Genomic DNA, 14381 nt, shown 5'->3' on the forward strand with positions numbered 1-14381 from the left:
CGGTAACGGCGCTCCCGGCAGAGCACCGGTACCCGGTGCCGTAGGGGTTGGGGTGATGGAGGGGGATGCTGCAGCTCGGGAAGTTGCTGCAGTCTCCGGGGACCATCACTGCCCAGTGAAGAGGGAGGCCGGTGGAGGATGGGAATCCGAAGAGGGAGACTTTGCAGGATGACAATCGCCTCCCTCGGTGGCTGCGGGGCCATGGAGAGCACAGTTCTCCTGGCTGTGCCACTTGCAAGTGCAGCACCGCGTCTCCCATCTCACCAGTTCCCCTTCCGGATGATGCTCCGCTTGCAGGTCATCCCCTGCCACCCGTCTCCCAGCTCCCGGCCGGGGCAGGGGGACCTTCCCGGGAAGGGGATGTTTCATCCGCAGCAGCTTGCGGCGATGATCGGCGGCATGTCCGGTTTGGGAGAGGGATGCCCTGACATGTCGCTGGGCTGGCGGACGCCATCGACCAAGGATTTAGCAGGATGGGGGGGAGAAGGGGAAGGAAAAAAGCCCCAAGTCAGCCACGGGGAAGCGGCCAAGGGGGAAACGACGTGGCTCTGACGGTTATCGCCGTTGCTGCGAGCCGGGGCAGGAGGTCACTTGCCAACCCACAGGAAGGCGTGAGGCGTTCGCAGAAGGGAAATGAGGACACGGCCGTTGCCTCAGGAGCAGCTGCAAGCCCTGGGAGAGCCCCGGGGAGAAGCAGAGCCGCCGGGACGAGGGGAGCAGAGCGTCGTGAGAGGGCCGGGGGCAGCCAGGAGACCCCACAAAGCAGCATGAACCTGCTCCTGGGCACCGTCCTGCTGCTCCTGGTGCTGCCCGGTGAGTGGCAGGGGAGGGGGACGCGGGCACCCCCAGCTTGGGGTGTGTGCGGGCTTGGGGGATCCATTTTCCTGTGGGAAAGTGTTGACCCAAAGACCATGGCGGGGTTTCACCCCGAAATGTGGCTGGGCCAGAAGGGAGGGTCCCCCCTGGGATGGGCAGAGAGCTGGCAGAGGCGAGCGGAGCGGGGGGTTTGCTGCTGGGGGCTGTTTTAAAACCCTGGACCAGGAGCCCAGGGTCTTTTCTGCAAGCCACCCTGGGGGGCTGGACGTGGTGACGTGTCAACGCAGGCATGGTGGCTTTGCCTTCACCAGCCCCGACGGCTGTCCCGTTGCTTTTTGAAGCCCATGTAACTGTAGGGCTGCTCCTTTCGAACCTGGCAGCTGCCAGATTCTCCTGCCTCCCCCTTCCCCTGTGGGCAGGGGGAGGACTGACCCTAGATTTTGGGGGTTTTTCCCCCATTTCCCCACACGCTCTTCTTCCAGACGCTGCTGGGGGACAGGAGAGCTGTGCCGGTGAGTGGTCCCCCCCACCCCTGCCCTTGCCCCGGTGCCTGCCTGGTGCCACGGCACCCAGTGGTCACCCCACTCCCCTCCTCCCCAGCCCTGACGCGGGGTGACAGGCACCACCGGTGCTGCAACACAGTGGAGGTGGAGGAGCGAGGCAACGGGACCCCCAGCCCTGACTTGCCCCGGCACTGCCCGGAGCTGGGGCGCTCCGGCAGCCCTGCTTGCGCCTGCCTGCGGGAGCGCTGGCTCAGGTAGCGGGCAGGAGTGGCCGTGGCGGGGTTTGGGGGCTCAGCCCCCCGCATCCCCCAGTCCCACAGCCCTCCTGCCCTGCAGGCTGCTGCAGTCGGCGGAGCCGGCGCTCCGCAGAGGGCTGGCTGGGCTGAAGGTGCTGCTCCTGAACGTCAGCAGGACTGTCACCCACGATGTCCTCATCACCTTTTCCCCCACGGAGGTGAGATGCGCCCCTCTCCCTTGCTCGGAAGGCCCCACGCCTTCCAAGCATCCCTCAGCCCCTGGCCCGGGGCTTGGCGTGCCACGGCGTGCTCTTCCTCCACCCTGCTCCATGGTTGCATCATGGACCCACGTCAGCTTTAGCATCCCTTGGCAAGGAGTCACATGAAATGGTGCTTGGGAGGGAAGAGCCCTCCCCAAGGAGCTGTCCCAGCAGCAGGCGGGTGGTCAGGGGGAGGGGGTGGAAGAGGAGGAGGAGGAATGTGTGGGACCTCGTGCCTCCTGCCCACCCCCCAGCTCTCCCACTCTCTGGATGTCCCAGGGGACCACGTCCCATGGGGTGATGGTGGGTTGGGGCTCTCCTGGGAGCTGCTCCCAGCTCTGCCCCTTCACTGGGGATAAGGTTCACCCCTTCTGCCCTCGGGGCTCCTGCTGATGTTGCTGAGCAAAACCCAGCAGGGCAGGGCTGAATTTGTGCCTGGAGCAAGGCTGGTGGGTCCCGAGCAGAGAAGTGACGCTGCCAGCAAGCAACCCCCACCGCTGTTCTCCGCTGCAGGGCCCTAGGATGCTGAACACGACAGAGAAGGGGAAGGCAGGCAAAATCCAGGTCCCCAGGGAGATATTCCGGTCCCTGAGCAGCCAGACAGCGCGTGTGGTGGTGACGGTCCTCAACATCCAGCAGCTTGGCATGTTCAAGGTACGAGCTGGCATTGCCGGCATCCCTCCAGCCACCGGCACTCGCTACCTGCCGGCTCGGCTCAGGCAGCATTGCCCCCACGCAGGAGGTCAACCAGACAGGGCAGGTCCTGGATGACACCGTGGTGGGCATCACGGTGGGAGAGACGAGCATCTCTGGGCTGCAGAACCCCATGCAGCTCACTTTTGCCCACGGGCAGCTGCCCCACGTAAGTCAGCCGTGCCCTCCCTCCATCTGTCCTCTGGTGCCCCTCACTGTGGTGTCAGCTGACGCTGCTCTCCCCACTTTGCAGGGCGTCACCCCGCAATGCGTCTTCTGGGATGCCAGCAAAGGTACGGTCCTCGGTGGGGCCGGGCACGGGGCTGGGCATGGGTGCTGTGCCCGGCGCTCACGGCCGTCACCCTGTGCCTGTCACAGGGCAGGCAGGAGGCTGGAGCAGCAGCGGATGCGTCACGCAGCCCGGGGACAAGGGGACAGTCTGCTCCTGCGACCATCTCACCTTCTTCACCCTCCTCCTGGTGACAATCTCACTCCCCGCAGCTCCTGCTCATACCCCGGCTGCACTGCCTGCCCCACCTTGGTGGCCCCTCGGGTGTCACGACTTAGCTGCACAGGGACAGTTATAGCTGCTCCCAGGCAAGCCCAGGTCCCAAAATCGAGCCCAGCCCCAGCTCAGGAGGGCAGCAGGAGCTCAGCAGAGCGCGTGCAGGGTGGAAACGGCCCCCAGCCTAGTGCAGGCTCTGGAGCAGTGAGGCTTGGGGTCCCATCTCCTGGTGGAGGCTCCGAGGAGGGTGCTCGTGGTGGTCCACCACAGCTTTCACTCATCCCTCACCCCACCCCAGGGAGCATCTCCTCTGAGCCACCACTGCCCTGCTCCCTGAAGACCTTCTAGGGGGACAGACTGGGGGCTTGCATGGGGTCCCTTCAGCAGCCCACCAGGGTTATCAGCCCCGTGGCTCTGGTAGCTGCAGTCGGGTTTTCTAGGTTGGTCCAGGGCCTGTCTAACCCAACGTGTGCGTTTGGCAGAACCCAGCTCTGGACAGGTCCACGGCACAAGCCTTGATGGCTGTTGCCACCGCTGGCTGCGGGATAGCCATGGCTTTCTCCATCTTCACCATCGCCTTCTGCATCTTCTTAAGGTAGGATGTGCCAGCAGCTCCCCAGGGACTCATCAGGCTGGGAGAGATGTGGGGCAATTCTGGTGCCTCCACATGAACCTGCTGCAATACGGCATGGGGCCCCGCTCAGCTGTGACCCCCGCCTTTTCTGCTCCCTCTGGGGACACTCAGGTGCAGGTTCAGGTCCGAGGAGACCCTCCGCATCAACCTGGGGCTGCACATGAACCTCATGGGCAGCCTGCTCCTCCTCAACCTGGCCTTCCTGCTCAACAGTGGGCTCTCCGGTGGGACCCAGCCAGGGACCTGCAAGGCTCTGGGGGGCTCACCCACTACTGCCTGCTCTGCTGCTTCACCTGGGCGGCACTGGAGGGCTGTCACCTCTACCTCCTCTTCGTCAAGGTCCTCGGCACCTACATCCACCACTACCTGGCAAAGCTATGCCTGGTTGGCTGGGGTGAGCACCACCAGCCTGGGCGAGAGCCGGGCGGAGAGGGGGGCAGTGGATTACAACTGGAGGGGGAACAGGGTGGTGCAGTGATGGGCAGAGAGCGAACAAGCCCCCGTCCTGCCCGCAGCTCTTCCAAGTGCTGGTCAGGGCTGGGAAGTGTCTTACATGGGCTCAGTGCACCAAATTCAGGGCAGCACCCGCAGGCACCCTCCACCCGGCTGGGGACCAGCCTCCTGCTCAGCAAGCAGGTGATATCCTCGGGGGTCTTCGTTCCCCCGTTGCCAACCCTCCACTGGCACCTTGGGGTGTACCGGAGCAGATGATCTCACAGAGAGGTTAGGGGACACCTTGAGCTCCGCCGCCCAGCGCCATCCTTCCCTCTCCACATCATGTCCCAGCAGCAACCGTTGTGCCCCCAGCACTTGTGCAACCTCAGCGGGTCCCTAAGCCCCATCTTCCCGGAGGTCAGCATGTCCAGGGCCCAAGCTGACCACCTCGCCCACCGCTTGCCTTCCTGGCCTCCTCCACGTGTCTCCCTTGTTCTTCCAGGCTTCCCTGCTCTCGTGGTAGGGGTGGCAGGAGTCATCGGCAGCTACGGAGAATACAGCATCCAGACCATGGACCACCAGGTCATAGGCCACCTGTGCGTGCACCACCACCCACAGGGCTTAGGTGGCTCTTTGGCACGGGAATCGGTAACCCGGTCCTGCCGGGAGTGCGGCGGTGGGGGGTTGCGCCCATCCTGCTCGGCTTTACGCCATGCTTCCGCTTCCCTAATTGTGATTACAACACAGCAGCTACAGCTGTGGTCACCATCACCACCACCTCTCGTGCCGAGCCTCCTCGGTCATGCCTGCAGGCCTCCAGGTCATGGAAGGACATCCAAGGTCCACCTGGAGCTTCCCCAGGCTCCCTCCCAGCTGAGCAACATGAGGGCAGCAGATCCGCACCACTGTCCCCCCTGCTTCCCCCTGGCCTTGGAAAACCCCACCAGCACAAGGGTGTCGCTGCATCCCCAAACATGTCCCCTGGGGGAGGCTCCCATGGGTGCTGCCGGGGCTAGCAGAGCCACTGGAGGCACTGCGGTTGTCTCTTTTCAGGTGCTGGATCACTTCCAAACATGTCCTGGTCCACTACATCACCAACTGTGGCTACTTCGGCCTCATCTTCCTCTTCAACATGGCTGTCTTTGGGGTGGTGACCCAGAAGAGCTGCTGCCTGCAGGGCACGGGGACGGTGCAGGGAGACCGCAAAGCCTGGAAGGTGGCCCTCGTGGCGGTGGGGCTCTTCTGCCTGCTGGGAGCCACCTGGGCCCTGGCGTTCCTCACCCACGGCACCTCCTCTGCGCCCGTGCTCTACCTCTTCACCATCCTCAACTCTCTCCAAGGTCAGGGCCGGCTCCGAGCTGGGCTCCCTGGGCTCCGGTCGGGAAGATGGAGGAGGCAGGAGCTAGCCTGGCAGTGGGTTGACCAGGGGTCCCAAGGCCCTAGCATCTTCCCAGCACAGTCATGCCCTTCCCTTTGGCAGGGCATGTCAAGCAGGAGGTCCCAGCCACCGGCGTGGAGCTGGTCATGGCTCCCAACCACGTCCACTCCAGTGGGGGTGGTTTTCCTCCAAGGAAGCCATTCCTTAGCAGAGGAACAGGGACATGATCCACCCAGGGCATGTCCCAGCCAAATGGGTCACCTGAAGCTTGGGGAGACCCACCTGCAGGAGCAGGAGCGAGCTGGGGGAACCCCCTGGAAGCGGCAGAGGAGTGCCGGCAGCATCCCAGCAGGATGCTTCCCACCATCTCCTGCTGCTGCTGCTGAGTGTTTGCCTTCCTTTCCCCGCAGGAATCTTCATATTCATCTGGCTCGTTGTCCTCTACTACCCAAAGACGAAGGAGGCCGCTGGATCCCTCTCCCACATCATCAGACACGACAAAATCACCACAGTCTCCCAGGACTAGCTGCTGGCTAGACCTCCCTCCCTGCCTGTGCGTGTACCCGCTGAGAGCAAGTTTCGATCCTGACGGATGCAGCTTCCCCACGGAGGACAAGGGCTCAGTTTACCGTGCCTCAGTTTACCCTTCAGTGGGCATGATCCACCTTAGCAGGGCTCTTTGCTTCGGCCCTTTTGTTCCTAGTGGCCTGCCTTGGGCAAGGAGCTCCGGAGATGTCCCTTCTGCCAAAGTCCCTCCAGGCTGCGGCTCCTCCATGGTCTTGAAGCGCCCCCGATCTCATTCCCCAGGGGCTCTTCCGGGGGTGAGGAGGGAGCCCACGAACCCCCTGCCTTCAGCCAGGATGGAGCCATCCCCCTCTTCGCTAGAGATGGCCTTTGGTGCTGGACCAGCCCAGCGGTGGTTTTCCTGCTGTTGGAGGTGGGAGGATTGACTCGCTCCGGCCCAGAATCAGGAGGTTCAGGTCTGGGAATTAGCAAAAAAAAAAAAAAAGAAATCCCACGAGCTTCTTTGCAGTACATCCTCTCCAAACGGACCGGGGCTGAGCTCTTTGGGCAGGGATCTGCTGGACGTCCCTCCTGCAGAACACCTCCAGGGCCAGCAACAATTTCCGCAAGGACAGCGTGCTTCAGCCGAATGTACGCACACAGCCGCCTTGCAGGGAAAACGCTCGTCTTCTCCTTATCTGTGTTTTAGTATTAAATCTCTGCCAGCTGTCTGAGCACTACGGATTTCCTCTTTGATGCTTACAATATTGTTTGTGATTTGCTTTATATTAGGGATGTATTGATGGGCAAAAATCTCGCTGGCAATTTGTCATGAATGAAGGAAGAAATCTGTACGGATAGGTGTTTATACACACGCGCGTGCACGCACAGAGCAGCCCTTTCTCTGCTAATGCTACATCTGTGTCATGCAGAACCACACCAAGTCCAGCTTTGGTGGGCACGTATCTAGTGTGGGTACCTCCATCTCCCCACGTGCGTGGGTGACTCTCTGGGGAGGAGGAAAGCAGGAGGAAGGAACCTCCCGTCCCTGGGTACGTGTTTTGAGTCTAGAGAGCGTGGGCCAGGAGGGGATGAGAAGGTCGTAGAGATGCTACAGGGAACAGAAACACTCCGATGTGACTCATCCTTCAAGCACCGTTTGCATCCAACCATCACCTCCTTCCCAAAAAAACCCTGTAAAGACACAGGCAAGAGCCTCTCTGCTACCGTCGCATTTATTTGGAAACAGCCGTTTCCTATGCCGTTCGCCGCCTCGTGCTGACGGCCGCAGCAGCCACAGCGAGCACACCGAGCGCACACAGCAGGACGAGGGCCCCGGGGAGCCACGGGTTGGGTCCTGTCGAAGAGGAGAAAGGTTGGTTACACATCTGGGTCCCCTGAGCAGGCGCTGAGCCCTGGCACGGCATCTCCCGGCTGGGGGCAGATTCGGGGGAGGTCATCTCCTGCGAAGGGTAAGAGCCACCAGAGCTGGGGGTACTTCGGGGCCCGAGGGGCACTCACAGGACTGGCTCACCCCAACTGGCCTCACCTGGGGCCTGCACCCACACCCGCTGCCCAGGGGCTCCATTTAGCTCGGCATTCATGCCTGGTCTGAACTACGCTGTAGGTAGGCTTGCCCCCAGCTCTGGTCCTGGACCTCCTTGGACCCCCTGGATTGACCTCGGTGCTCAGAAGGAGCCTGACTTGCTGGGTTGATGCGGAGGTTCAGCATGTAAAAACCAAGCCTGCCTTGCCTGGGGTGCTGCGCCGACAGCCTTCCGGCTTCTGGTGCCTTCCCGCCCAGCTCCCCTGCTCAGTCTGGCCTGTGCCTGGTACGGAGCTGCTCGCGCAGAGCTAACCCCTCTGTGCTGCTTTGGCTCCTGGAGCACGCCGTGCATGGCCATGACACCTGGAAGACTCCGTGCTTCTGTGCTGGGCAGTGATTTTAGCCGTCCTTTTTAATAACCTGGCATTGCCTAGACAGTTGCAAGGGTCTGTGAGGTGCTCCTGCCCTCCCCGGAGGGACATATGTACCTCCCAGGTCCTGTTGGTCAGTCCTGGAACGGTGGGTCTCTGCTCCCAAGGAAGGAGCAGCCAGCAGATGGATGGGCCCGTAGGAGACAATCTTATTGTAGTCATCTGCCAGCGCCCGCTTGCTCCTCCAGTGCCTGGGGCATTGCTGTCAACAAAGCCAAGGGAAGGGTGATGGGACCAGCGGGCAGGGGAGAAGCCAGCTCCCGGGGGCAAGGGCTGTCCTGGTGGTCTCCCCCTGGCAGAGGCACAACTGGGGCCGCAGCCTGGGAGCAGTCAAGACCCCAGAGCATGAGAGGAGCTGGTTCCTGAAGGACCTTAGCCTGCTCCTCCCCAAGTCCTAGCATAAACCTCTCCTCCTGCAAATACCCAACAGAGAGAGGGAAGAGGGAAAGGAGCTCTCTGGTGGGTTCAAGCCCTCGTACCTTTAGTTCAGGGCGCTGGGGTGAGCTCCTGCTGCTGGGAGCTCACCCCAGCTTATTGTGCTGAGGCACCCAAAACCAGAGCAGAGCCCCTTCTCCAAACAGCAGGGCAAGGGAAAGGGAGGTCCCCCTGTCCGGCCAGGGCACGGTGCAGACCACCGGGAGAGCTCACCTTGGCACAGGGCTCTGGGCTGTCAGGGAGACATAGCCGGACAAGGCAGTGCAGGAACACCTCAGGGTAACCAACAAACTGAAACATCTGGAAGCTGAACTTGGCAGTAGTGCTCTCTCCGATGGCGTTCAGGTACGTCACTGTCTCGTCGTGGGGACACCTGGGACACGATGGCTGAGTCAGCAGGTGGCGAACGAGGGGAAGCATCCCAGCCTGGGACACCAGAGCACACAGGGACCGGGTGCAGCCCCCAAGCTTTGCTGAACAGGACTATTTCTGTCTCAGTGCCGGTGGGGATGCCTTTCCCTGGCACCCTGCGTTGTGGCCAGCTCAGGGAGGAGCTGTCACCAGCGCAGGAGCTGGCTCGTGTCTTGCTCTGTGGGGCCACAGCTGCTCTGCAGGGGTGGAGTGAGCCTGGCTGTGGCTCCCACTTCCCAGATATCCACGTTACTGGCTTTAGCTTGGCTGCAGCCACCTCTAACGCAAGGTCTTCAGCAGAGACCTCTCTGCACATCCCAGCAAGGTCTCCCGTCTCCCTTCCTTGCCCTTTGCCTCCCCAGCTGGCCAGGAGCGATGCTCGAGGAAAGGCAGCACTATTGGCAGCAGAGCAGGGTCAGGAGAGGGGGCTCAGTTCAGAGCGGTTAGGGGGCTCATCTATGGGGCTGTTCCACCTATTCAGTGATGGTGTCCACCATAGGTCCCACCTATAAGCAACGATGGCGTCATTGCTCATTGCTCCCTCACAGCAACCTGGCCTTAGCACCCAGCAAAGAGACGCAACTGTGCTCATGGTGCAAGGAGACCAGATGCGCTGGGGGCACTCCACTCACCCCTTCTCAATGAGCTCGTGCCGCACGTCCTGGTAGGGATCCACGCTTGGCGTGGCCCAGCAGTCCTCAACGCTCAGCAGGAAGTACTTGAGCTGGTGCTGTCCTTCTATCTTCAGCAGGACATAGAGCGTGTCCGTGATGGGGATGGCCGCGGTCGGCAGGTGATAGGGCTGGAGGTAGGAGGGGGTCTTGTACAGCCTCATGCTGACGTTGAAGTGTCCTTCTCTGACCACGAACTGCACCAGCCTGAGAGGAGAGGAGGAGAGCTCACGAGCAGAATGAGAAGGCACGAAGGACGTAGCACAAATCAAGCCACTGGCGCAGGTGCGCTGACTCTGGATGTGCCTCTGCTCCCGAGCGGAGCCTCGTGAGAGCCGGGCCCCGAGCTGCCTCCCGGATGGTATGTCCGCGCTGTGTGTGGACAGAGGCAAGGAGCTCCAGGGGTTCCCACTGACTGGCTGGCCAGTGAGGGCTACGAGAAAGGCAACCCAGGGGGCCCTAACCTCCACCTCTGCAGGGGCCTGGTGGGGGCATCTTCAAGTTCCCACCCTTTATTTTTTGGATAGTTGGTTTCAAGCAGTGAGGATAGGAGAAAGGTAGGTTGTGTGTGCCCCTCTGGCTCTGTCCCAGGCCCAAACCTTGTCTTGAAAAACCATGTTGGGAAGAGAAAGGGAGGCACCCTGATGTGGCACTGCTCTCAGAGCTCTCTAGTGGCTCCCTACGGCCTTTGCAGATCACGTCATTGAAGGCATCTATCTTTCCGCAAGCTCAAAGATACCACGTCAGCAGCAAGGCGAAGAGGGACCACTCACTTGTCAACAGCAGTGAGAGCGAAGGGCAGTTTCACCACTTGCTCGTAGGCGTAGATGCAGGAGAAATGCACCTCCAGCTGAAAACTCCGGGAGATCACGCCCCCGCGCGCTTCCCGCTCTGACTCAATGACGTTGGAGTACGACACGTGGGAGCTGTTTTGCTGGAACGACACAGAAACCAAGTCTCCAGACCATGTCTAAGTCCCTACACAGAGCTCCAAGCTCCAGTTCAGATGGTGCAACTCAGCTACAGCTGCTCCAGGCCTCCTGGATATCTGCCGGGGTTTTTGCTCAAGCCCCGTGTCCAGGGGCTACTGGCAACCATCACTGGAGTAGGCAGGAGTCAGCATACTGACCACAGGTAAGGGCTTTCCTGTGCAAGGCAGAGCTGGAGCACTGGTTCCTCTGCACCCTCCCTGACCCATGAGTCAAGTGAGGGACCAAGGGGCTATAGCCAGGGCTGCAGAGCTCAGAGGATGCTGCCAGAAAGCCGAGGGCTGTTATCAGCTCGTAAAGAGCACATTGAGACTTCCATGCTCTGCTGAATAAGACAAGATGTGCTGCCAGCAGGGGTTTGGTGGAGGCAGAAGAGCTTTCTGACAGCTCCCAGGGAAGCCTTCCAAGGGGAATGAGAACTTTACAGCACCCAGATATAAAAGGAAAAGTCTCCGGGGCTTCCCCTTACTGTCCCCACTCAGCATGTCTGCTCCTCTCACAGCTTTGGAGCTATGCAGAGAGGCTCTGCTGGATCCTCACCTGAATTATTGATCCACAGGCAGTGTGGTTTTCACCTGTGAGAGTGGCTGCAAAAAACGGCTCACCCTCTTCTTCCCTTTCTGACACCTTGCATGCCCGGTTCTTCAAGTGGACAAGCTCCCGGGGGATTTTCAAGAGTTCAAACACCTCCTTCCTCACCATCATCTTCATGTGCTCCTCCTCGCAGGCCAACTTCAGTACCACATCTGGGGGAAAAAGCCATCTGCAATAGCAATAAGGAAGAAGCCTGAAGGAGCCCTAAGTCAGCTATGGGATGGCACAGTCCCACTGAGCTCAACACACCCTCATCCCAGCCTTGTTGGAGGCTGCTGGTAGGGCTTTTCAGAGACACTGGGCAAAAGACAAACCTTTGGGAACGCGCAGAAGTTAATGTGGGTCTGTCATTTTGTACTGGTTGCCTAAGACCTGCACAAGTGCACGGCTGCCGCTACTCTGAACAGACACAGTCCTTGAGCTCAAGACATCAAAGGCAGATGTTGTGGGTCTGGCCCCTTTCGAGGGCTGTCTGCAGAAGTCTGCCAAGGGCACCAGACAGGGACAGTGATCCTCTCTTTCAGATGAAGAAGACACAGTTTTTGGCCAGTGTCTGGAAGGGGCTTCACTGTAGCTGTGCTGGAGTGCGTGTGCTTGTTCTGAGACTGCGAGGCAGCTGTGCTCCGCAGCATGCCCTGCTGCCCTGACACGGCTACACCACGGCACGGCTTCTTCACAGCCATGGTTTCCTTCTTACAGGAATTAAGACTTTTGGGGAGGAAGGAAACAGCCTGTGACTATGTCTTGTACCAACGTGTAGTCAGGACACGGTGGTGGTGGTGGGGAATGCACCTGAACCAGGAGCTGGGACACACTCCTGGAGCCTGCAGTGGAAGCAGTGGTAACATCAGTGCAGCGTGCCCATCACCCTTCCCTCTGGTGCCTGTGCACACACCGGGGAGCCCTCACCAGCATCCCCAGCCCTACCTTGGCAGAACGGCCCTGTGAAGCCTGGTTTGCAGCTGCAAACTGGTCTGTCCTCCATCGCCTGGCAGTCCCCCTGGTGCTGGCACGGGTTTGGCAGGCAGGCATCCCGGCTCCTCTTGAGACGGAGGGCAACCCCTCGCCTCGGGCCATGTGGGCTCGCCAGCTCACCTGCAGCAAAGGAAAGGCGAGTAAGCTGAAACGCAGCAAGAATTATCTCCCCTACGAGAGATGCGAGAGCGAACTCGTCCCGTGGCGTGAAGCCTTGCCCAGCTCGCAAGGGCTGAGATCCTCGCTTAGAGCCAGAGCAGACACATCTGAGGAAGAAGCTGCCGCCTTGGCTTGCCTGGGAGGATGTGACTGAGAGCCTGGGAGACCTCCTCAGCATGGCCGTAATCTGGATCAGAGCTATGGAGCCACCAGCTAGCAAGGAGAGTGGTGACACGTCACAGCACCTCTGCCCATCTCCATGGGTTATATACCGTACGTGGCTGGGACGGAGAGCCTGAGGTTTCTGCCTATTTTGCCAGCTCTTGCACCCTAAGTTCCTGCCCGCCCTGAGCCCTGCTCTGCTGTGCCCCCTTAGCAGCCTTCAGCGGTGCCCTGAGTGAGGAACCTGGACACGGATCAGGGGAAGGCTTGACCTCTCCTTTCCATATTACCCGTCTGTGACCCAGCAGGGACAGCGTACAGGGAGACTCACTCTTGTTGTCTTCGCAGCCAGCCAGGCAGAGGGCAGAGACCAGCAGCAAACACCTCACAGTCCTTTCCTGTAAAAACAAGCAGGCACTGGGTAACTCGGGTTTTTAGCTGGAGATGTTTGCCGTCATTCAGAAAGAGCCAACCCTCAAGTATGGGCACGATAATTTCTGTACTATATTTCCTTCAAAAACTCTAGGTTGAATGGCACAGAGTCATTTCCTATCCCAAAGGGCCAGATCAACAATGCCTCCCCCCCACAGTCTAACACCACAAGGGTCAAATACTGTCCTGAATTTAGGTAGCTATTCCAGGAAGAGGGAGTGGGAGAAACCAGACCTTGGACCTGCAGGGATGTGCTGACAGTGATAAAGCCACATTTCAGTAAGAACAGGCACTTTGAGTAAAACCGCACAGCTGAGGCACCAGTCCAGGCTCCCCGAAGAGGAAAGGAGTTTCCCTCTTCCCACTACAGCTCTTTTGAAGAGTTAGGATTTGCAAAAGGATCCTCACTTTTCCAGTAACCCATATCCATAACAAGGAGACAATGGGATAAAAAAAACCCCAAAGCCTTGAACACAACTAAAATTAATGCCACAGATCTCCCCCGTTGGTTCAGATAATGGATTCCTTTAGGGAAATTAATGGCACGGTGCTGGATGAGCCCTGGACACTGGAGTCTCCTTATCAGAGATGTGGATATGAGTCAGCCGGGGCCGGTGGCTGGAGCAATGCTCTGCCACCCCTCTGCCCTGCAGGTGCACTGAGAGCGGGGCAAAGCGAATCCCAAAAGCCCCACTCTGGCAGCGCATCACGTACCCCCCTCCACTCGACCCCGAGCGGCTGCGACCGCCGGATCTCCAGACGAGGAGGGTTTATTCCCCGCTCTGCTCCTCGCTCGCTGCATCAGTCCCAAGAGATCCCACCAGCGTCAAGATCTCACCTTGTTCTCATCCCACTTACCATTGCCAGGCCGTTCTATGCTCCTCCACCCACCGCTGCCCCGGGTCGCTCTCGTGCTCCCCGCCGCGTGCCTTATATCGCCTTCCGGCAGCTCATCCTTCTCCCCCACGCAAACAGGCTGCCTCCGCGATTGCACAAGAGCCAGTTTAGCATCCTTCGGCGGCAGCCGTGGAGGAAAGGACTCTGCAAAAGTCCATCCTCCGGCACGGATGGTCCTTCCGATGAGCTGATGGCTCGGGAACGCTGACCCAATTCACAGCCCTGATGGGATCCTGAACGGGGAGTATCTGCAAAATCCCTGGGAATCTGGGGTTTTGTGCATCCAGCTGGTTTTGCGGTACCTGCTTTTGACGCAGGAATAACAACAGATACCACAGCGGCACACGCGAAGGCCAGATAACCATGTGTACTGAATACACGCAGTTTCACAACGACAACGTACATTTGCTTTGGCTGCTTTTTTAATGACTTCCAACATCTACGATCTGGTGAGAAGTACTGGTGAGAGATGGAGGGATGAGGGCTTGGTCCTGCCATGCTTTGTTTAGGAAACAGTAACCAGCTGCAAATAGCAGTAATCACACAAAGTGATGCTTCTTGATATATATTGACTATACTCTGCATCCTCAGAGCTTTAATTGCTACCGTCACCATAACATAGCAGCAGATGTGAACATCCACCCATGCAGTTTTGTTCCTAACCACAATGAAAACCAGAAAACAAAAGTGTTTAGCACCTAACTCTGCTTACAGC

The 14381-nt window shown here is 59.6% G+C and overlaps 2 protein-coding genes across 2 annotated transcripts; one reads left to right on the plus strand and one right to left on the minus strand.

Moving 5' to 3' along the window:
* The first annotated feature begins 633 nt into the window (after positions 1–633).
* On the plus strand, positions 634–6274 carry ADGRG3 (adhesion G protein-coupled receptor G3). Its single transcript, XM_050904228.1, is given in 15 exon segments — positions 634–693; positions 732–813; positions 1299–1328; positions 1417–1573; positions 1656–1773; positions 2329–2469; positions 2555–2677; positions 2762–2801; positions 2887–2987; positions 3496–3608; positions 3759–3907; positions 3910–4041; positions 4585–4678; positions 5136–5422; positions 5871–6274. Coding segments are annotated over 15 exon segments (1743 nt in total). The 3' UTR covers positions 5987–6274.
* A 924-nt stretch (positions 6275–7198) lies between these two features.
* LOC127021208 (uromodulin-like) lies at positions 7199–13686 on the minus strand. Its single transcript, XM_050904178.1, has 9 exons — positions 13628–13686; positions 12669–12735; positions 11969–12136; positions 10988–11193; positions 10232–10392; positions 9420–9665; positions 8590–8749; positions 7999–8143; positions 7199–7321 (listed from the first exon to the last, which is right to left on the minus strand). The coding sequence occupies exons 1-9, from the start codon at positions 13628–13630 to the stop codon at positions 7221–7223; spliced, it is 1257 nt and encodes a 418-aa protein (XP_050760135.1). The 5' UTR covers positions 13631–13686; the 3' UTR covers positions 7199–7220.
* Between the last annotated feature and the right edge of the window lie 695 nt (positions 13687–14381).

This window comes from Gymnogyps californianus, chromosome 12, assembly GCF_018139145.2.
Source record: "Gymnogyps californianus isolate 813 chromosome 12, ASM1813914v2, whole genome shotgun sequence".
NCBI classification, from domain to species: domain Eukaryota; kingdom Metazoa; phylum Chordata; class Aves; order Accipitriformes; family Cathartidae; genus Gymnogyps; species Gymnogyps californianus.